The following is a 23,828-nucleotide window of genomic DNA, read 5'->3' as shown; positions in this document are numbered from 1 at the left end:
TCTCTGACCAGAAGAAAAGCTGTGCCCCCTTTGTTTTGATTTTCTTCTGAAACCTGTTATCACAGGCGTTACCAACCTCTCTAATGGGTCATGTCCATCATGTCCATCTTGAGAGCCATCAGGGATTGGTTCTGCTGGACATGGTGGAAGCTTCCAGCAACTTCTCACAGAAGCTATGCCCCCCTGCTACCAAAAACCAGGCCATGTAAAACCAATAGAAATGTGCAGATCAGGGATTTTGCACTGTACTGTAAAGAACCTTCTATAGTACTTGAGGGAAAAACCACCTTTTTTGAACTAGAATTTCATGGATACAATGCACTGCAGGTAAGTTGGGTTTTTAAGGGACAGTTAATAGTTGGACTCAATGATCTTAGAGGTCTTTTTCCACCTTTATGATTCTATGAGTCTGTGATGCTTGGCCTTTCATGTGATTTGGGGTGAAAACTTCACAGTATGGAGCAATTGGCCAAATAAATAAGTTTCTTCTTTCCTGTTGAATTGTCAGCCTGGAAATTTTAGGGCTTTGACTGTTCAGGGAGTAAAAGCAAGTTCTGCACTGTTGCCCTAATGACCATCTCTCAATGTGGTGCAGCCATGTGACACTAAACATTCCTCCCTGGCTTGTGGGTGACAGCGCTGTTACTTTGGAATGGGCTGGCTCACCCTCGAAGCTGAATTCCAGCCCACAGCAGAGTGTCCTTTCTGCTGATGATTTAATGGACACCTGTCCTTTGCAGGTTTGGGGCCATGTATTTGAGTCACACTGCTTCCCTGTGCAATCCTCACCTCATCTCCTTGCTGAGCTGTTGGGCAGGTGTTGTGTAAGAGCTGGGACAGAAAGGAAAGCAAGTTGTAAGACAAGAAGGGAAACACCAGTTCTTCCCAGGAAGTTTGAGTACAATCAGCAATGAGCTTTTATAAATGAAAACTAAATTCAGAAATTACAGTACCTATGAAAGTCATATATGCAAATGATGTGGAAATGGTTAGCTTTACCTTCTTGGGGTTGTTTTTTTTGGGTTTTTGTGGTTCTTGTTTGTTTGCTTGTTTGTTTGTTTAAAACAGTTCAAATCAAGTCCTCTGCCAGACCCCATAATCTAAATGCTTCTCTCTTCATTTGTATTTTAAAAATAGTTATAAATAGGCAGACTTGTGTAGCAGCTGTCTTCAGAAGCAGACTAAGATGCAGGAACTCCAGCTAGAGTATTCTTGTTCATAGTCCGAAAAGGAAAACTGGTTGGGAAAAATTGGGGAACTCAGATGTAAAAACCCCCAGCAACCCAACCCTGTAAGAGATCACCACAGGCACATCACACAGCGAACACAAAAGTTCAGAGAGCTTTGGGTGGTGTGTGAGGGATGTTGATGGAGAGAGGAGCCCTCAGAATAGTTAAATGCAGCTCTGCTGGGGAGGGCTCTAGCAATGGACTCTCACAATCTGGGGATCCTTCAGTGTTCAGGGCTAAGCCAGAACATCTGTGGTGTAAGTCTGAATTGTGGCCTCTGCTCTTGGACTCTGACAACTCTGAGATGAAAGCAATGTGCAAAGCTGATGTTTTCAGTCTAGGTTTAACTTTGATTATTATTGTTTTATCACTCTGGAGTCTTAACAAATCAGGAGGAGGAAGCTCATGCAGTCAAAGCTGTGGACTAAAAATTTGTGTTCAGAACCCTTCACTACCATTACCTTTGTCAGGGACAGCCTGAAGACTGTCTTTTTTTTAAGAGTTGCAGTGTATGAAAATATTTTCTTGCCTTGAAGCTTCAGTATTTCTGTTTTCTTTAGGAAATGTGGATAATTCCTTTTATCTGCTTTTTTCATCTAACTTTTATATTCCTGTGGATAAACCTATTTCTGTCTGTAAGATAAGCATCTCAGCATGGCCTTTGATTTTTATTCATCACACTAAGTGGAGAATGTTCATTACAATCACACAGAGGAGACGACCAAGTGCTGTGTGCTGAGCCTCAGTGGCTGTGCAAGTACCAGTGTGCACGCTTGAATTGCAGAATTCGTGCTTTTTGAAAACTCTTGTGCATTTAAAAAAAGCTAGTTAGGAAAGGATGTCAAAAAATGCTAGTTAGGAAAGGACAAAAGTCATTTTGTCCCCTTTCTAAATGTGGTTCCAGTGTCACAGCAAGATATTATTTTTTTAAGTGCCACAGTTACCAAGATTTTCTCTTTTCAGCTTCAGTGAGGTTTCTAAGCTGAGACTTACAGCTGCTCTGTGTGCTCAAGTGACTGCCAGGGCATATTTTGTGTGAAAGCATAGAGAACTGGCACATGTAAGAATGGTCTTGCCCCAAATGGTTTTTCAAGGGTATTAGTTTACTACTATAATAACCATTTTTAGTGATAACCATTTTTAGTAAACCAATAACAAGATTATTATCACATGTCACGTTTAGTCACATTTAAAGTGCAAGTGTATTCTAGATAAATCAAAAATGACAATAAATTAGCAAGTGAAAAAATAATTTTAAAAGTGACCTCCCACATATATGACCAAATATTAGGGGTTGGGAGGGAATTGCTGCAGGTCATTGCTAAATGGCATTAAAGTACAGAACAAGTGGATGGAAAATGTCATATTAGCATAGTTGTTTTTCAAGTGTTAGTGTTAACAAAGTTCTTTTGACAAAGTCTGTAATACTTAACTTTTCTTACAAAAGAAATCAGAGTTGAAACTGCATCTTTAATGCCCAAGGGATTTTGTTAGCATTTTGTTAATCTGACTAGTGGACAGACTTTGTCTCCTTGAGGAGGCTAAGATAGCCTTCACTGTCTGGGTGGATGCAAGACCAGGTAATGCCTGGCCTTGGCAAAGCTGAAATGAATTCTTTTCAAATGCTTTTTGTAGGAAGACTTCTTTCATTTGCAGCTGGTGCTTAAAGAGCCCAACACTTGGTCTCATCTGACTATGAAACTTTTGTTGAAGCTCAAAAGAGACTTGGTAAAGTTACAGGCATAAAAAAATGCTTGAATGATTCAGCCATCTCTTTGTGAACATGATCTTTCCATCCCCAAAGAAATCCCATCTCTCTTGTACATCATTCCACCAGGGAACCTTGGGTCTGCATGGCCAGGATATTTTTTGTTGTTGTCTCCCTGCAATTAAAGCAGCAATCCTCCTGCTGGCAGAGAGAAAAGGTCAAGGTACTTGTAGGAATTCCCACTAGAATGTATAAAACAGAACAAACAGTCATCTAAGGGCTCTTGGGGAGGAAAGCAAACTTCAAATTCCAAGTCTCACAATTTTCACTATTGTACAGGCAGGATGTGAACCTGGTTAAACTCTGTGGGTTGGAACAATGCAAGAAAAAGCAACCTGTAGGAGACACAAGGGGGAAAAAAATTAAAAAAAAATAGTGTGGAAGCCTGTTACTTGTGAAAGTTGCAAAAGTCAGAAGGGATGTGGTAAACTTTCTTCATTGAATGTGGGCAGTGGTAATTAAATCAGGAGGTTTTTGAGAAGCACAAGGCTGCCTACTGTCAGACAGCCTGAGCTGTGTACAAACTGGTTTTCTGGGAGGCTTTCAATTGGGAGTTCTTGAGCTGTGGTCCATAACACACCAGAATGTAACCCCTGCATCAGCTGTAAAACAACAGAAGAGAAACAGTGTGGTATAAAGTGAAATCAAATAAAAGCGAGAGAAACATTTTAAATGTTAGGCTTGGATGTGAGAATCACTATGGCAGCAGGGTGAGTAGCAGCTGTTTATTGCTTCCCACAGACCTCACCTAGGTTTTTAAATTTGGGACTGTTCCAGCTGCCAGCTGATGCCCTCAGTCCACGAGTAATTCTTAATCTCTTTGGTTTAGATCTAAAGCCCAAGTGGGGTTACAGGAGTACCTGTGTCCATCCCCCCTGCTCTCCTGAGCCCTCACAGGGGTCCTGTGGTGCATCTCACCAAGTGCAGTGTACTCCAGTCACATTTGTGTGGGGAAGGAGGGACTGGCTTCTGTTCTCCAAAGAGTTGTACTGAACATTACTAAAATAGATAGTTTAGAGGAACAAGGAATCATAGGTTAGATTCTATTAATTATTTCCCTTAAGATCCATTCAGGGTTGCAACTCCTGCAGTTTCAGTTGTTTTTGTCATGCCTTAGGCAATACCACAAATCTAAGGCTCATGTTTATTAATATACTTCATAATTAAGGAATGGGAAGAACAAAGTACAAAACCAACCTAATGTACCTGAGTTGCAATTTCCTTCTGCCCACTCAAAATTCTACCCAAAGATTACGTGTTTGAGAGCTGTCTTGCCTCTGGGAGGCAATCCACTTTATGAATTAAGTGGGAAACATGAGGGAGGATCATGGTAGGGTTTTGATTCCAAGCTGCACTACTGCTCAGAATCGTGATGACAATGTGAAGAAGGTGACCACAGTCACGAGAAAGTGGCCACAGCAGGATGTTGAAGGTAAGGGAGGAGATCTGCCAGGGATCTGTAAATCAGCTCACAAAGAGGCAGATGCAGTTCTTAGCTCTGTGAAACAGATGGGTTAAGTTTTATTCAGTTACTTTAGAGAATCTCTTCAAGGCACAGTCTTGTGGCAGGTGAAATTAATGTGTATGAATGTTCTTTATTAAAAATGAATGCATCTCTTTGTAAATCTATCTTTTGCTTTAACAAAGCAAAGATTAAGTCCAACCATTCAGACATGTTTGGACAGGTATTATCTCCCCTGGGAAGTGCTGTCCCAGTGAATTGGATTGAAAGAGAAGTGCTGTGCTGGGATTTTGGTATTTGTTGTACCATATGGGGCACATTTACATGTTCTTTGTCATCTTGGCATGCACATGCTTAACTTGAGATATTTGTTGCTTGTTTCGTTGAGAAATGCAGTTACCTCTGTTCCTGGTTTGCTGTTGGAGAGAAATGTGGTCTTTAGAGCTGGAGGGGAGTTAAATACCACTGTTGTCATCAATAGGAGATGGAGGTCAGTCTGTGTGTGAGCAGGTGTGTGTATTTACAGCCCTCTGAGGTGATGCTGAGCAGATCTATGGCTTAAACAGTGAATTTGAGCAGATACCTCCCAGGGTGGGAGCTGAGGAACCAGGTAGGGGGCTTGGGGTTCCCCCAGGTGAGCTTGGTTTCAGCATCTGTAGGGAATTTAGCAATTTATAGAGTTTAAAGCTTTAGCACTTTAGGTATCTCAGCAAATGAACTGAATGTTCCTGTAGTTCTGGTGGGTTTTGTCTAGAGTTTTAATGAATTATGAGGTGAAATTCTGTTTGGACTGGATTCAGGCATGTTTACTTTTTGTAGAAATAGTTGGGTTTAAATGTCATTTGAAACTTGCTTGGGGGACCTTGCACTTCATCTGTTTTCTCAGCAGTTCTCACAGAAGAAACTGTGCATGGTCACCAGTGTTCCATATTTAAATGTCATAGGATCACAGTCTTATATTCTTGAATTGTACTGATATGATAAAGTGTTTTGTGATTGTATACAATTATGTTTGAATGAAAATATGTGAAAACCATCAGCTCAACAAATTTCCTACCTATTCAGGGAGTTTAAAAAGAGTCCATGTATTGCCTTTTCTGGCAATAATATTTTTTTGTTCATAGTGTGTAAAAGCTGCAGAACATTCATAGGAGGAGAATTTTTCCAATAACCAGTTACATAAACTGAAAATAGAAACATTTTTTAAGAAAGAATGAAGTGAAACACTATGCATTTCCATTTTTCAAATGAAAAATAGATTATAAACCCAGAAACCGTATAGGTGTTTAACTCTTATAGGGAACTGGTACTTAATTATCTTTACAGTCTGGGTCTTAGAAATTATAATTTTTCAGTACCATAAACAGTTCACCCAGAACTGTGATTAAGGGCTTAGGGAATGTGTAGTTAACTCATAAAAATATGTACATAAATCCTGCTGATTAACTGGACTGTAAAGCACATCCTTATTTATTATTACAAATGAAACTCTAATGTAGTTCATGCAAAGTCTTAAATGAGTGCCATTCTTTTTCATTAGGTAGCTCTTTAAAATCGATAATGTTTTCTTTAAGGGAAAGCTTTGGCTGTTACTAATTTAAATCTCATTAACTTTTGCCTTCTTTTTTATCCTAAGTTTCAATTGGAGCTCCATTTTTCATTTAGATTTGGAGCTGCAGGCTATATGTAATTCTGTTAAAAAACCCAAGGTAGACAGGAAGAATGTTGGGGTAACAGCTATTCAGAGAACCAAAAAATCAGAATATTTAGCATGCAGCCTACACTTGCCATTTAGCAGTAAATGGTTTTCCCAGCACAAAGTTTGAAGATGCATGGGCATTTGAGAAATCCTTTCCTAATTAAAGCAGAGTTTGCAAAACCAGGTTGAAAGTCACTCTTCTTGCACCTTATTCTTGTAACCCCGGTCCCCTTTGTCCATGCCTGTGTTTGGGTCTGTTGGTCTGGGTCTGGTGGAACTCTGCTGTCATCCCTCATATCCTTCATGTTAGCCGTGCTCTCTGGACTGCCAAGGCTATTTTTAAATATATGCAAACAGAAGCAAAGAAGTGCAGGGTCCATGATTCCTGCTGAGTGAATTTGTCTCTTCTAACAGGAGAAGCCGTTCAGTAGCACTTGGGCTATTAGTGGTGCTTTTTGTTATCTAAAGTTCGTAGCTCGTTAATGAGGTTGTATTTGCTTATCTTTCTTACTGAAGACACACTAATCAGTCCCAGGGAAGAGGAAAAAAAATTCAACTCTCATGATTTTGATGACATAATTCGGAATATTTAGCATTAAACAATAACAAAAAAATTGCATTGTAAAGGTTTATGCAGCCCTAGGCAGTTTGGAGATTGAAAGCTTAGTACAGTTTTTCAAAACAGTGGTTGGCTAGAAGGGTTCTGGCACCACGTTATTCACTGCACATCAAAATGAACACATTACAAGCAGTGGTTATTTTCAATTATGTAAAAGCAGATGAGTCTTTGGAGAGATTAAAATAGGATTTGTAATGGCTTAGGAGAATTTTTTAAATTGACAATTTGACACAGCATGATTTCAGATTATGTGAAATCTGGCATGAGGATATTTATATTTCTGTTTTTCAAAGATTCTGTTCAAAGTCATCACGATGGAAATATTTACAATGAAGATATAATAATGTCTTTAACATGTAAATCACTCTAATTGTGTTTCTTACACTGTCAACCTCACAGTGAAATATAATTTATTTCAAAAGTGACGCATGAAAAAATATGATTGTGTTTGTGATAATCTTATATTTAATAGAAATGCGACAGACAGTCTTTATCTTGGAAGAAATCCTCTTTATCAGCAGTTCCCGTAACACAGTTCGCATGACGCCTGCATCTTTATTTCTGATGCATGTGCCTGTTTCTAACAGAGCCTCCCTCTGTTTCATTCTTTTTCCCCTCTCACAAAGAGGGTTTGCTGTAGGGACGTGCTCCCTGGAGTGTCATCCCCAGTGCTGCAGGATGCAGAGGTTGTGTGGGGTACACTGATCTCCGTGGGAGCTGGATGCCATCCACACCTCTGAGGCTGGACCCTGTATCTTGTGAAAACAAGAATGATTTGTTGCCATTAAATTCTGCTTTAACCACGATAAGAGCAGATTCAAAGTGCTTTTTTTTTTTTTTGTGCCCCAGGAACATGTGTTAGTCTGTCAGACACCGCTCACTTCACTTCCCTGTCTGTACCCAAAATCCCTGCCCTGAGGTCACATGCCTCCTGTGTGCTTTTTCCTCTTCAGCTGGGAACAGTCATTTTCCTCTTCCTTCAGATGTAGAGCTGGACAGATGACAGTTCTGTCATCTCAACTGAAAAGTCTGTCATTGTGAGCTGGAAAAAATAATACAGTCAAAACGATAATAAAATTGGGTTGAATTAAATAGAGCATTTTTAATTGGGAATGCATCCACTCACAACGCTGTGTGTCATAATTAATCTTCCCTCCCATCTCCAGCTTCCCCACTGGGAAACTTCCCCACTATTTGCTGAATTCTGCTTGAGTTTAGCAGGGGCAGTGCTGGAAGGATCAGGGACTGGCAGACAGGAGCCCTCCCAGCCCTGATGTGAGAGGCAGGAGCCCTCCCAGAGGAGCAGGGACAGCCTGCCTGCCCTGAGCAGGGATGGGAATCCTCCAGGCACTGAGAATTTGCAGCCTCAAACTTAGTGAGGTTGCCTCAGCCAGGCTTCGAAATGAGTCCCCTCTCTATGAAGAAGATGGAGAAAGAAGGGATCTAGCTTTGCATTTCTGTCCTGTCTTCCCTAATCACTGTGAGGTTTTTTCTGTTTAAGAATTGAAGTACTGATTTTGCATGTTTCAAAGCAGGGTTTCTTAAGTGGAAAACATAGTGGTTTTCTTTGGGGTGATCCTTACAGTGGCCAGTCCAGGTGTAGTCACCTCCATGCTTTGCCATATTAATAATTTTAAAATATTAAAATACTGTTGTCTTCAAGCTGTGTGGCAGTCAGTTCCCAAGATGGGGACAGGAAATGACGGAATGCGGGTTAGAATAAGAAACTGGGAGTGAGTGAGCAAATGAGCAGTCTCCACATTGCTTACTGTGTATTGGGTAACCAGTGGAGAGACATTAATTAAACATGTTGCTACAGTTATGCAATTTTTCTGGTTTATCAGTGGCTCAGGTGGAGGTTTTTACAACAAGTTTCAGAGGTGCCTTTTACCTTGCACTGTGATGATTTAATAATGATGTGCTGATGGATTAGGGGCTGCAGGGCAGTGTCCCACCTGGAGGATGTGTTGACATCCAAAGAAAGGCCTGAGGTGCCAAGAGCTCTCCAGTTCCCCTCCTGTATTCTCAACTCCCACCTTTGCTCAGCCTCAGCCCTGCAGCTCAAACATCTCCATCTTCCCATCCCTTTTCAGTGGAACAAGCAGCAGCTGCATGTTTTGGAGTGAGTCTGGGCCATTGAGGATGACAGGAGGCCCATGAATAAAACACAGACTTGTTTGTTTTGTGTCATTCTGAGCAAATGATGTATTAGTAATGAAGTATTTGCAGTTTGTTACTTTTGCTTACTAATAAATGAAATCTTCCTGTTGCCAGTTTTGTTTCTGGCTCATGAAGTTACAAGGAAGTGTGAGGAGAAGGCTGTAAACTGGGCTGGTTTGGAGTCTATCTGCTTTATGGTGGCACTCATTTAAAGATAGTCACTGCTTTGTGTCAGCTTGAAGCAGAGACAGTTTTTGTGGGATTTCAGTCAGTGTTGCCTGTGCTCTAAGTAAGGACTTTGGAAAATGATTTGAAATAGGATGAAGTCCTTAGGAATGGGACCATGTGGGGATCTGCAGTTCTGGTGATGACAAAATAACCCCTCTACCCCAATAAAGGATGATCACTGGGGCTGGGGCAAGGGAGGAGCAAGGTCACAGGGATGGGAGCTTGAGAGGGGACTGAGAGGAGTCGTGGTACTGGTGACCAGTCCTGCTCAGAGTCACTGCTCACAACTCATCTGGAAGTGGGTGGGGATTTGGGGAGCTGGCAGGCTGTGATGGCAGTCTCCCTTAGGGCCTTTTTTTCAGAAAAGGGGATGGATGTGATCCCATCAACATGACCCTTGTTCCCATTGAAGGTGAGGGGCTACTGGTGGATGCAGTGCTGCAGGATGTTACAATTGGCAGCTTTTGGAAAATGGATATGTAAATGTAAAGGTGTTCTAAGCAAAGGTGCAGTGGTGTGTTCCAGAGCACAGCACTGCATTGCCACTTTACCTAAAGGGACACATCTGTAGCTCTGGTAGCTCTTGTAATGGCTCATTTTTCAATCATCCTTCATTTTTCTTTCTTACATGTAATTATAATGGTTTGCAATTAGAATAACCCTGTTTATTTATTTTAAATAGAAACAAGTGAACAATGTTTACTGTTTAAAAATACCTCCTTTTGAAAGTGTTTCATAATCCATCACTTACAGAAATTTTAACCAAATAACCCACTAACACTTCTATTCATGACTATCCTATAAAAGCAAATACTCTTTTGATTTGTAAATGTTCATTTTACTGAAATGTAATCTAATGTGATCTGCAGTCAGGAGAATTTCCTATTTAAATTCTGCTGCATACATGCAGATAATGAATTAAAGTAAGAGGAGGAATTGCAACCTAGGTTAGAGTGTGGGTCACAACCTTTTCATGACAGAGGTCTTCCTGTCATGCAAGTAGAAATGGTAATTGGCTTACTGCAGCTGAAATTATCTGTACCAGATAACAGGAAGAATGGCACAGCAATTGTAAAATGGCAAGTGGCTCTAGATATCCAAAGATAAATGCATAGAGTCAAAGCAAATGACCAAAGCTAGTTATTTGTTGCAAGTAAATTAGATGAACTTGACTTCTTCCCTTCTATTCTTGTGTATGTCCTGATCGAAAATTGGGCATTCTCTCTCTTTTTTTATTTTATTTTTAACATTACTGTGTGTTCATCCAGTATTTTGCAGCTATCCAAGCCCCAAAACATTCATTCTACCCAGTGTGTTTATGATGGGGAACCAGTTTTGTACCCTTTCAGTAAAGGGTAAAGATTACCCTTGGTAATCTCCTGATGGATTGATTGATTACATCTTTGTAAGCTAGAAAATAAATTATTAATGAGTAGGGTAGTGCGGGTGTCCACCTAGATCTGGGTATTTGTGAGAAAGGCTCCCTTTGTGCATCTGTGAATTGTGAAGGGCAGTGTTAGTGCTAGGACAAGCCATAGGGTCAGGAAGAGACCCCTGGAGGTCTGGAATCTGGCTCGGCTCCGAGGCCCAGGATGACGGCACAGTTGGCTGTGAGACAGGCAGGGGCATTGGTCAGGCACCAGGTGCCCATGGTAAATGGGGAATTTGGGTTACCAGAAAAGTCTCTGCTGAGGTGTCCCAGTGAATGATTGCTTAAACCTTGCACAAACACCATGGAGATCATCCCCAGGAATAACTCAGCCCTGCTTTCCTCTGGTGGTGGGATCTTTTGATAGTCTCCTTGCTCTCTTTTTCTCTCGAGCAGTCTGCCTCTGCCACAGGTGAGGTGTGGTAGGAGCTCTTACAGCAGACCTGTGTCTCTCAAGGATTCTTCTGTACAGACAGTGGAAGAAATTAATTTAGCCCTGTGTATTCAACAGGGAGCCCATCTTCCTAACCTAATCCAAACTCAAGAGGACTGTGTCCTCAGAGCTGATAATCAAACTGTCCACATATTTGAAAAACACGTGCCACATAAAAAAAAATCTTGTGTATGTACACCAGTAATTCTACCTCACAGGGGCTACCACGTTAATAGAGGTTCATTGTCTTTAATTTTGAATTCTTATTATTCACAATTCTTTTCTACTACTCCCTTCTGAGAATAACAAGCAGTGGATATAGAGTTTTCTAATTTATGATTACTTGAGACTACAACTGCCTGATCTGGGAGTTAGTTTTCATTTACTTTACCTTAAGTCCCTTTATTCAAGGAAACTAATAAAAAGAGAATCATTGATTATTGAGATGAATTCAGCTTTGTTCCCTAAGTTTTCATGGTGCTAAAGACATAAAAACAGAACTGTGTCAAATTTTACATGGTTAATGTAGTGGCCTTAAAGAGCTCACGTGTAGTCAACAGCATGTAAAGTATTAAATGCACATACCTTCAGGTATGAAGTGTGTCTTCAGTGTGTTGCTCCTTACCTGAAATTGTGTTAGGATAAAACTTTTATTTATAAATGCAAAAAAATACTTTCAGTCTGTTTTACTTGTTATTGGTATCAGTTAACTGTTCTTCCTTAGATACTGATTCTTCTTTCTTTCTGTTTCCTTTGTCTGAATATAGTCCTGTGCACCAAAGAGGTATCAGAGATGCTGGGAAGTCTCTCTTTGAGCTTTTCCATCATTCATTGATTCCCTCAGGAATCCAAAGAGCTAACAAAAATGGCAACATACACTGTGCAACATGCTAGAAAAAAAATTATTTTTTTGCCCTGTTTTGAAGGTTGGAAAAGAGAATTATTTTTGTTTACTAGATTTTGTGGACAAGAAAAACCCATCTTCAGACAGGTTTCATATCTGGACGAACACTAATTTAAAGCCTTTGAGTTCATACCAGTGTTTGCACTGACTTTTTGGTTGTCTGAGTTGTTAATTTATGGAATTTAAATTTTAGGATTTAAACAGAAAGGTTTTGTTACTTGTCCAAGAAACAGATGTAACAGCCTGTATCTGATCTGGCCGCTTCAATCTAGAGCAACATACTTCCTTTGCTTAAGATAATGTTCCCAGGCTAGCTGGTGCTAATTTAATCATGTTATTTCGTGCCTGATTTTGAAGAAATAGCTATTAATTTATAGATTCTCAAAGAAGAAAAGAAGTTTAGTGGTTTGGATACCTTGTTTGCTGCAGATCACCCGCTTGGCTTTACTGCCTTGAAGCAAAGGGCAGAGGAAGGAGATTTGTCAGTGACCTTTCCTACAGCTCTTCCAAATCTGCTGTCCCATGGCAGGAGGGGAACTGGAGTGGGAAGGGCAGGGCCAGGCAGTGCTGGGGGGGCTGAGGAGGCAGGACAGGCTGGGCACATGCTTTGAACCCATGGCTGGGACTTCACAAAATACATCAAAGCATGAAGCCATGAAGTATGATTTCTTTATTGTTCATGTCCTGTCTGTACTGCTGTTGATTTTCAAGGTGCCTTTCACATTGTTTTCTAACATGGTGACAGCTGCAGAGAATCAAGGCATTACACTGAATATTTTAAACCAAACCACTTTTATAAGTTCCAATTTCTGTACTGTTTACTTCAGCACAGGCTCTTTAAAAACCTGCCAGATATTGAAGTGATTAGGAGATCAAGGTCACCAAATACTCATTTTTAGGGTGAATATGCTGCATTTTAAAGAGTTGCTTTACTGCCCTCCCCCTCTCTGTGCTCAGCAGAGCGATCAGCTGAACACAAAGAGCACAGCTTTGGAAGGGCACTTCAGGTTCCATCTGTCTCTGGGAACATCTGACTTGGAAGAGGTAGCAAAGAATATGATGAGAACAGAGATTTCCTTTCCATCACAGAATGTGTCTCAGACCTCCCTGTCTCCAGCAAAATCCTTAACCTGCCAGCTGTGATTTGCTCTTCTCTCCATCAGCAAGCGTTCCAGAAAACCCCTGTGATAAAGTGGCACCTGAAAAGCTGGCTCTGACAAGTGCTTCGGGATGAAATGCCCCTGTCCAGTCCTTCTACTGACTCTGCTGCAGCATTTTCATTCTTCAAATATAATTTCTAAGCCTTGACCTCATTAATATGCCATCGCTTCTGGAAGCTGAGACTTTGTTCAGGGGTTTTTCTCTCCCTAGAGAATTTTGGTGATCTACCAGTATGTTCTTTCTTTTGCATTTTCAATACAAGGCTAAAATGCTCCTGGCTCCATATGCATATGTAATTCAGGGCAGAGCAATCTGTGGTTATTTGAACCTCTGGCAGTATATATTTACAGAGAGTTTGACCTCAAAGGAAATAATGAGTGTTCGGCTGGAATATTTGACATTTCAGTTGGGTTTTTTAGCTGTGGATCATAAGAAAAGCTGCTCAAAAAAATGAAGCATATGCAAGTCTTAAAAACCTTTCAGTCCATCCTGCAGAAATTTGAAGCTTTGATCAAAATTAGGAAAAAAAGTTAGGCAGTGTACAATGATGTTTAAATTCGTTTTTCCTTATTTTTGGCCCAGATTTTGAGGAACGTTTGCATGTTGCTAAATTTAATGAAGATTTTTTTCACTCATCATTACTTGACTTAGGAATTTTGGAGTATTTGCACTTTTATATGCCTTGAAAGTCACAAGCATTTTCACCAGCAAGTTTGAATAGTCTGATTTTTGCTAAAAAATATTCAGAAAATGAGATCAGAGTAGAGAAACTGCAAAGTCGGTGAGTGATCCTATTCTCAGATGTTGTGTTTCTACAGCAAAAAAAAATCTTGGTTTATTGCTGAAACAAGTTGTTACTGTCATAGAAAAGAATTAGAAATAGCTGTTGACAGGATTGTAGGACAAGCATGGCAAAATTCACCCATCTTGAACCACAATAAACTTGGTTTTGCTCAAGATTTGTTATTTTCTAAGTGATCTTATCTCCAGCAGATATTTTTTTGTGTGTCCCTCACGGGAAAACTATTTGAATTTTTTCTAAAATGCACTTTAAAATATGGATATAGAGTCAAAACCTAGAGTCTACTTGATTCAAAGGGTAAAACTCACAGAAAAGAGATGAGAGACACTTTACCTGAACCCTCCCCCTCCTCCCCTCCCTGTCTGCTCTTGGAAATGCTCCTCTGCTGCTGGACAAGGCCACCCTCCACCCACTCCTGGAGTACTGCCAGCATGGGCTTCTCCCTAGTAAAGCCAGGTGAGTTGCTCTGTATATCAGAGATAGCAGCTCAGATGTGTCTCAGTAAAGTGAATTTTTATTAACAGTTACAAGAGTGCTCTTTCATCATCTAGTTTGGTCAGTGAGCTAAGATGAGGGAGCTCCACACACAGAGACCTCACCATGCTTTGGAGGTAACATCTGTGATTTTGAACAGTGCACAAAGTGGTCAGGAGACTGTTATTTACAATGTGTTCTTTGACCAGCAAATGTGTGTATTGGAGCATTGGAGTATTTAAAGAATACTCAGAAGGGTGTGGTGGTCGCTGGCAGTTTTTAGGCAGCTCAGGTCCCACAGCTCATGGTGTTAGGAGGAAGGAAGGGCTCTGGGAGGAGACAGGACACAAAACTGGGCTCTGCTGCTGTTCAGGTTTCACATGGCAGTGCCAGGCTGTGATGAGAAGCTGGCAGATGTCTGCAAGCACTGCAGCAGCATTAGCACAGTGAAGCCAAAAGTCCAGAGATGTGAAACCAATTACATTTGGTGAGGCTGATCCAACACCCTGACACTTGAGACAATCATGTCCAGCCAAAGCTGCTGAAATGCTCAAATGCAGGGTGTGTTCCCTTTTCTCCAGAATCAAGATCTGAAAATCCCAAGTTGCCAAAAATTCATAGGTTGTAACTGATTTCTCCCCTTTAAGACTCTAAAAAATTTGCATCTCTCTTTGGACATTCTTAATGGAGTGCATCTATCACTGCTATGTGTCTGCCAACCCTGAGCATGATGGATATCAGTTCCTGGACTTTGCTGTCCTACAGCTAACATATACATAAAAATATAACTCTTGTATTAGAGGAATGGTGGTTTTATTTCTGACTGTGTACCTAGAGTCACAAGCATTGCCTGCTTTGCGGAGCAATAAATTCAATACATTAGTTAGTGTATTATTTTTTTAATGATTTATTTGTAGATTATTTCAATTTAAAATGAGATTTTCAGGTAACAAGGTAGGCAAACATGTTTAACAATGCTATGATATAAATTGCTGTGGGTGACAGATCCCTATAAAAATTATAACAGGCAGATGTGCAGTTCAAAAAATTATTCATGTGACAGCAATCAGAAAGACAAATTACTTAGAGACGATGTACATGCTCCTCTGTAATTGCTTATAAATTATTATGGTTCATGTTAAAATGCATCTAGACTCCCTAGACAACTAGATTTATTTAAAATAAGAGTAATGGGAAATTGCCAGGAAATGTTGAGGAAGAAGATGCAGTACATGCTTTGGGTGATTGCTGACATAAAAGTACAATAACTTATTGTCAGCCAACTCAATCTATATTTTCCTTAGTAGTTTTGTAGCCTTCATTTTCAGTTTGCTCTCTGCTCAGGTTGCAGTAGCCTGGGTAGGTAACTGGGATGGGCCCCTTTGGGCTGCACTGTGGTTCACTGCTGCTGTGTTTCCCAGCTCATGGGGGACACAGTGGGATGCTGTTCTGCACCCGTGCAGGAGAGAGCACTCCTCAGCACTGTCATCTTCTATGCAATAGGGTTGAATTTAGTCAGCTGGGGTAGAAGTTATGCAAAGGGGATGGGGAAGATTGACAGATAGGTGGGCAGACCACTTTCCCTTAGGAATCTGAGATAAAAATGGGACAGTGTTTTCTATAGTCTCTTAGTGTTCCAAATTAAAAAATAAAAATCTGTCTTGGAAGTGTGTAAAATAAGCATCCACAATAGACAGAATTTAATTTGAATAAGCTTTCTGTCTGGCACTTACCAGGTGATTATAGGGTAGCAGAGAAATGGTGTATATACATTTATTATATAAGTGCCTCTCTAATGCTATTATTTTTCTCACCAACATGATTATATTACATATTGAGAGCCAGCCCAGCAAAAATGACAGCAAACTTTGTTCTGGATAATGGAGTGCTGAACTCCACCTAAGCAACTCCAGTCATTTGTAATGACAGCTTGGAGAATACTCCAAACAAATCTAACAATGCTCACGCTCCAGTGACTGACAGCACAGCAAGAGGAAAAAATTCCAGTTTCCATGTGAGTGCAGGGAGCCTGACCTAGATTTTAGCCTCAACAGCTTCAGAAGAGGAAACATTCTTACCTGTGTATTTAACAAGAAAAAAGAGCAAGGGGAAAAACTTGGCTCCTGTTTGATTAGTCTTTCTTCAATAATTAAGATTTAGTCAAGGTGCTCTGTGAGACTTCTCCCCTCCACAGATGTCATCAACGCTATAATGACTAGTTGCTCTGTTCCCTGTGTGCTCTTTTCTCTGTAATTACCCCCTCCTGGCCTGCTGCAGGAAGAGCTGTCACAGGGGAGCAGCTGGGGCAGACAGGACCATGGGCAGCATCCTGCCCGCACCTTCCCCCTCCAACCCACTCCCTGTTCTGGTCAGCCTCCTTTGGGCTGCTCAAAATCTTTCGTTCAGATACTGTTAATAGGGAAAAAAGTCTCTAGTGTTAATTTCCTTTTCTTTCATTTCTTCCTTGGGCTGCAGGTGCTCTGCTGGGCCCAGGTCACCGTGTGGGGTGCCTCCAGTGGAGCGCTGGCAATGGCCAACAGAGCTCCGGCCCCACCATTGCAGTGTGCTCTGGGGACAGTTGGAGAGGGATTTTAGCCAGTCTGGTGCCCTGGTTGTAAATTACTGTTCAGATGCCTTTCATCTATTCCACTGTGCTTCCTATACTTCAACAGCTCAAATTCTGAAATTAGAAGTGCATTCAAGAAGGGAAAATAAATTTTCAAATGGAAGTGGAGTTGCTTCGTTGCTTAGTTGGTTGTTTGAACTGTGCTTTTACAAGTTTGGTGTGGATATGGGAGAAATATCATTGGAAGCAAGGTATTTTGAGCTTCCAAATTTGGATTTCCATATTGGGTCAGTTCCTAACTACATAACTCCTACTAATTGTGACTCTCCTCTGTGAAATAAAAAAAACCTGGCACTGCTGTCCTTGATCCACAAGCTTTCCATGTGTCTCATTGTTAGTTATTCTTTGGTGTGGCTTAACTTTGTTGAACCAGCACAGGTTTGAAAGAATTAGGTGGTGTGACAGGATTTGACTGACACAAGACTGACAGAATTAATTAGATTGGCTGAGTTAATTAGATTGGCTGAATTAGTTTAGATCTAAATTCCAGTCCTGGACACCTGTATTCATTTCAACTTACAGCCGTACTTAGACTTCTGTGACTTTGCTAAACGACAGTAGAGAGAGGATACCTTTGGGAATACCTGTGTGTCCTGGAGAACAAGGGATGAGCCATCTGGAGAGCTTAGCACTGCATTGCACATCCCCCACTGAGAGAAGGCAGCTGTGAGCTCTGCACTGTTCTTTAATTGTAAATCACACCTGCCTAAAGAGCAGGACTTAAAAAAAGCACAGAGCTTTTCTGAGGAAACTCTGTGTGGAGTAGGATGACACCTGCTCAATGTAAAACTCCTGTCACCTATATAAAATAATTCATATTGTCAGAACCAGGCATTTAATGTAAAAGTGGATCAGATGGGGTTGTAGGACTGGGAGAACCAGATTCTTTCTCCAGGTCTGCTGTGGGCTGCCCGTGTCTGTGCAGCAGCAGCAGAGACAGAGAGAGGTCAATGTGATGTTTCTTGGGGTCCTGGCAAGGGCATGTTCAAGTTACAGTGTGCAACTTTGGTCATGGTGAAGGATGTTATAAACCTGGAGGAGATGCACTGAGAACAAATGCTCCAGTACACAACTTTCAAATAATGATTACCCAAGCCTGTCCTACCGTGTGTGGCTCCAAGTGTTAGAGGAAGGACACAGCAGAAGCAGTGAGGAAAAGGAACATCAGTAAATTGCTACTGGCCTTTCAGTTGATGTCATTAACAGCAGCCATTAAAAGCAATTAATTTTAATTTAAATCAGTAGAATATTGTCAGCAAAAAGAATGAAAGTCAAAATTGAAGTTAACTGGAACAGTTAACTGTGTACAGAAATTCAGGTGAAGGGTTTGGTTTGGGGGCTTTTTTGATGAAGAAAGAAGTCAGCAGGCACAAATAGCTGCTGCTTTTGCACCTGCCTGTGGAGTGGGGAGCAGGAACAGGAAACACCCTGGGGGTAAAGGTGTTCCATGATCTCCCTTCACCTATCAAATCTGTCATGACTAATATTTTGAGTAATGGGCTTCCCTTCCCTCCTGAGATTGTTAGTTTGGTTTTTTTTAACAAGTTTGTTTTGCAGCAAGATGTTACATGGAAGTTTTTATATCAGAAAAGTATTAAAGTGGTCAGTGTCAACAAGTTTAACATGTGGCTCATGTGATCACAACACTTAAAAAGCTGATTTACTGCAATGGGAAAATTAAAACCTTCCATTTGTCATGGTTACCTTTCAATGATTAAAGAGAAACCTCAAAACTTGGTAGACATAAATAAAAGGCTTTAAAAGTCACCAAAAATAGGATGAGGCATGATATTCCATGTACAGAAATTTTTGTTCACTACCTTTGTTTAGGAAGTAAATTAAAAAATCACTTGATGACAGAATGCAATGAACAATGCGTATTAAATAAAAAGTGTATGAGGATATCCAACATTTATAGTATGAGAATTGATACTGTAAATGCACAAGAGGCAACTTGAGAGTTATGTGGTAGAATCTGAGATGCTGCATTAAGGGTAAAGATGTTCCATTTACTTGTAGCATAATATGATCAATAAATTCTAAAAGCTACATACTTAATGAAGTCCATCAGTGTTAGGTATTGTTTTTGCCTTTTGATGACCTGCTTTTGAAATCTTTTTCTTTGGTTTTATTCCTGACTTATTTTCAAGCTTCTAGTTTCTCCAGCAATGAAAAAGATTGAATGAAAAGGTCTCTGATAAGTGATATGTTGATATGTGTGCCTGTGCTAGGTCCGTGTTGTAACTAAGATAATAGCAATGGGAGAAAAAATTGTAGGGATAAGTGATCTTTTATTAAACTGCCTGATGTATGTTAATTTTAGAGTGAAGTATCAAGAAAACTGTTTCAAAAGTTTTTGCTGAAAAGAACATCAAAAGAGGTCCTTTTTTATTTGTATGACTCCTGTATTAAGTTTGATTTCATGGGCAGCATGTTGTAATTGTATATTGTTGTATATAATACAGACCTCTACAGCTGGAATAGGCTGTAGGGAAAAAACCCAACTATGTGGAACTGCCTTGAAAAGAAAATTCTAAATGTCACATCTGTTATTTGGGGATTTTTTTTGCATAACATAATTAACAGAGGTGGATGGAAAAGTTTTAAGGGATAAGATCAGCATCAAATGCCAATGTACGTTTTCTTCCAACAAGGAATTGGAGAATTCAAAACTGGTTTACAGGGGCAAGCAGTTAAGGTGCAAAACACTTGGTTGATTTAATAAAGAATTAGTGTTTTGGGGATGAAAGTAATGATATTCTAAAGATGTGGAATTGAGCAAGCTTAGCGCGCTCTTCTTATTGCCTGCACATTCACAGTTACATGTAATTTAAAAAGGTGCATGAAACCCCTTAGCTGACAATAACTGCTTTATGTCTTCCATATTACCTTAAAACAATTCAGCAGATGCCAAAAGCCATTTCTTTTAATGGGTACTGTATTGCATTTCCCAAGCTGCCTTTCACTATATTGAAAAATGTGTCTGTGTCTAATATTTCTTTATTATTGTTTTGCTTTCAGTTGATGGTTGCATTGACTGGTCAGTGGATCTCAAGACATACATGGCTTTGGCAGGTGAACCAGTCCGAGTGAAATGTGCCCTTTTCTACAGCTATATCAGAACTAATTATAGCATGGCCCAAAGCACAGGTCTTAGGCTTATGTGGTACAAAAACAAAGGAGATTTAGAAGAACCCATTATATTTTCCGAAGTTAGGATGAGCAAGGATGAAGATTCCATATGGTTTCACTCGGTTGAGCTGCAAGACAGTGGTTTCTACACGTGTGTTCTGAGGTGAGTATTGTGTTAAAGTCTAAATAAGAATGTGGGGATTGTTGGTTAATAATCTATGGAGTATTAGATATTGGTTAAAAAAATCATTTTAGCTATTAGAATTTAGATATTCATCCAGTTAATACATACTAATTTTTTTATTCTTATATACGTCACATAATGCTTTGTCTCAAAATTAGTTTCCCTAGTAATTATAGTTACCTCATCCAACAGCTATGATTAACGTGGTTTCACTTAATTACTTCTTTTTTTTAAGTACAAAATTTGCAAATTCTCAATTTGCTGTAAACTTTCAGAACCTGATACTTCTAAAATCATGAAGTGTTTTGTTTAAGTACTTTGTTTCAAATCTTCTGAGTTATTAAAGAGTTACAGTTTGAATTATTCTGATGGGATCAGGCCATGGGGAGTTACAGTTCTGTCTGGTTTTGAAGAAATGCTTATTTTAATACACAATTATGATTTATCATACATTTAAGCAGACCTTGTTCAGTAAGGCACCAAAATGCATTTCTCAGAAGTATCTTGGAACTGTTGGATGAGCCTTAAATTAAACATGTGCTGAAGCTCGTGATTTCCATCATGTAGATGTGGATGTCATCTCTATGCCTAAAAAGAGATGATAAAAAAGAGGACTTTTAAAGAATGAATGAATGAATAAATATTCCTTAAATGATCCAGTTTTGAATTAAAATGAGTTTACAGATACTTTGTATGATTTGGTTTTAAACTATTCAGTTTCAGATAATAAGTTTGCTTCATCTTTGTCTGCTGTTCCATACTGAAATTAGACACGTTCCATGAATTAAATAACGAGTATTACAGCAAGTAAGAGCACTGTTCAGAAGCCAGGATTTGCTCTCTGTCCATCTCTGCTGAGTTTTGCTGTCTCAGCTGCCTCAGCTCATTTTGATCCTGAGGAGTGCTACTGAAATCAAAGATTGTGCCATGGATTGTGTTGGTTTGTACTGGGCACCAAGATCCAGTTTAAATATTGGATATATCTGCCAAAGTCATCAGTTGAACTGTGCTGCAGCCTTTGGAGTTATTCTTTTATCAGCTCCTCTGTCAGAGGTTGGGTGTGATGTGAAGTCCCTGATTTTGAAATATTACAGGAAAGTGGTGATTTATATGTTTCAAGGGAGCTGTGCTTTTTTCATAAGCAGTCATTGTTGTGATAATCAAGTTACTGGTTTAATACTCTGAAACATTTTAATGCAAATCCTTTGTGAAAAATAAAGAATTGATCTTGGATCAAATTCTGGGACATACTTTTTTCCGGGAAATTTCAAAACTCAGCTCATTTACATGACAAAGTAGTTTTGGTAACAAATGGGCAAGTTCTTGAATAATTCATGGCTTCTTCTCATTTTCAGCTAAAAACTATATGACATGCTTATTGGAAGGCATTACACAGCAACTTGTCAGTTATGCAGTTTCCTTGCTTTGACTAGAACTTTCTTATATAATTGCAGATATTTTTGCCTTTTTTTGATTTATGTCAGAGTGTAGAATAATATGTGTAGTGGTTACAGATAAAAGACTATATTTCTTCCTTTACTGAATTATTTTTTTCTTCCAAAAGCATGGTAATGTATCCTTGCTGTTATTGTTTATGGAACCATAGGAGGCTTAAAATAGCAGAGGATGTAGCAATAGTAATTGATTTTAATTTCATTAAAATTGAGCTAGATGTAATGTTCTGAAATGTGATCACACTTCTGTGGGAGACTATCCACACCATTAACTGTGTAATTTCAGCTTTATTAATCCATTTTTTTTTGAGGGGGATAAGCAGATGTTTGTGTTTTAGTCATTAACCAGGATCACCTGCTTTATGAGAATTAAGAGGTCACAATGAGAGCAGTAATTTCAGAATATGATTTTATTTTCTAGAAGCATTAACAATTTCTGTTACAAATGCCATCTTTTGTAAACTGTATCAACAGAGGCTGGTAGATAGAACTTGATGCAGTGGAAGTGAAGAGGTAACTGTCTCCATCAGTGTGCAACACTGGGTTTAGGTTTGAATGCATAGCTGAGTCTTTCAGTTTGGTAGCTGAAAGAAAAAAATTGGGAGGAAAATGCTTTTGATTCAAGATAAATTTAAAACTTTTTCTCAATAAAGAATTTCTCATTCACATTCTTTAAGAGAAAATCAGAAGCAATTAAATTCTAAACTGATGTCTTTCTAGGCACTCACCAGGGATGTGTGAAGCTCTGGTACATCTCTCTGTGCTGCCCAAAGCATGGAATCTCACATTTGCCTGTCCTAGTGGCCAGTTCCACCACTTCAAGGCTCTTGCCTTGAAACTGTTCTGGGTGCTTGTCTTTGCAAAAAGGTGCAAGGGGGTGAGATGCTCAGATGTGGTGCTAAGGTCAAGTGGGATGAGTGGTCCTGGTCCCAGAAGTTTGTGGGTTGACAGGAAGGGCAGTCTTGATCTGGGAAGTCAATAATGAGAGCTTTGTTAATTTACTCTGCCCCAATTTGTTACTTTTCTCCCAGTCAACACAAGATGACAGATAAGAAGACTGTATGGGGAAAAAGTCAACTGTACTTTACACTGAATTTCTTATTTGTTAAAGTGTTTCTTCTCGATTCTTAATTAAAAAAAAAATAAAGGAAAAGAAAATAAGAGCAAACCTGTTTTTCAAGGAGCTGCATTTTCAAGTTTCTCACGTTTTGCTCATAGGAGCAAGGCATGACTATCAGTAGAGCAGTGTGAAGGAATTTTTCAGAAGCTGCTTGAAAAGGGTGGGAATAAGCAAGTGAAGGATAGGCTATGACAGTGATTTGAAGATGGGTAAAAATTAAAGGTGTCAGTGAATTCTTTCTTATACAGAATTGTCATTTCAGTGATCATAATGTCTGTTTTGTAAAAGAACCTGTAATACTGCATAAAATTAAGGAGTATTAGATCAGCCCTTATGAATGAGATTGCTTCTCCAGACTGAAGAGAATTGATATCATAATTTAAATGTTGCCTCTCCTTTACTTACTAATTAAACACTATTCCATAGACAGGTGTGGGGGTGTGTGTATAATAGGAAGGATTTATTATTGCATTAAAACCTACTTCTCCCTTCTGACAATACATTTTGGCATTGATCTCACACTGAGATGCAAACTGAAGTGTGATATTTTTTCTCCAATGTTAAGCATATGAAAAGGTCCTGATTCTGTAAGGACTTTTAAAGGAATGCAGAGTTGAGCTGTGCTAGTTAAGCCATGTGAATTTCATGGATCTTCTTTGTTCTTGGATGCCTTTTCTGTTTCAAATCAGGGATATTGCTGCTACATCCAAAAGGCATCCTAAGTAATGGATAGTGATATATTTCATTGCAGTTCCCAGGTAAATGCTGCGATGTTTGTATCATGCTTTTACTGCCCAGTGTGGAAATGCTGTGTTCTGGAGGTCTCCTTCCAGTGCCTACCCTGGATATGCCATTAATCTTCCAGTATCCAACAGTGCTGCTTTCAGATAAAGCTGCTGGCATTTCTATTACAGAGGTTTGATGTTCTGGGATTTTCACATCAG

The 23,828-nt window shown here is 39.6% G+C and overlaps 1 protein-coding gene across 5 annotated transcripts in view; it reads left to right on the top strand.

Annotated features, from left to right (window-relative positions):
• Positions 1 to 23,828, top strand: part of IL1RAPL2 (interleukin 1 receptor accessory protein like 2) — a 372,119-nt gene that overhangs the window by 171,969 nt on the left and 176,322 nt on the right. For 4 of the 5 annotated variants that reach the window (XM_033514121.1, XM_015626821.3, XM_015626820.3 and 1 more), the window contains one exon: positions 20,016 to 20,289. The exons of the other annotated variant lie outside the window; for it this stretch is intronic. In XM_033514121.1, the coding sequence (XP_033370012.1) occupies positions 20,016 to 20,289 (274 nt within the window). The remainder of the gene's footprint in view (positions 1 to 20,015; positions 20,290 to 23,828) is intronic. 5 annotated transcript variants of the gene reach the window in all.

This window comes from Parus major, chromosome 4A (assembly GCF_001522545.3).
Source record: "Parus major isolate Abel chromosome 4A, Parus_major1.1, whole genome shotgun sequence".
NCBI classification, from domain to species: Eukaryota; Metazoa; Chordata; class Aves; order Passeriformes; family Paridae; genus Parus; species Parus major.
This window is presented reverse-complemented; position numbering and strand designations above follow the sequence as displayed.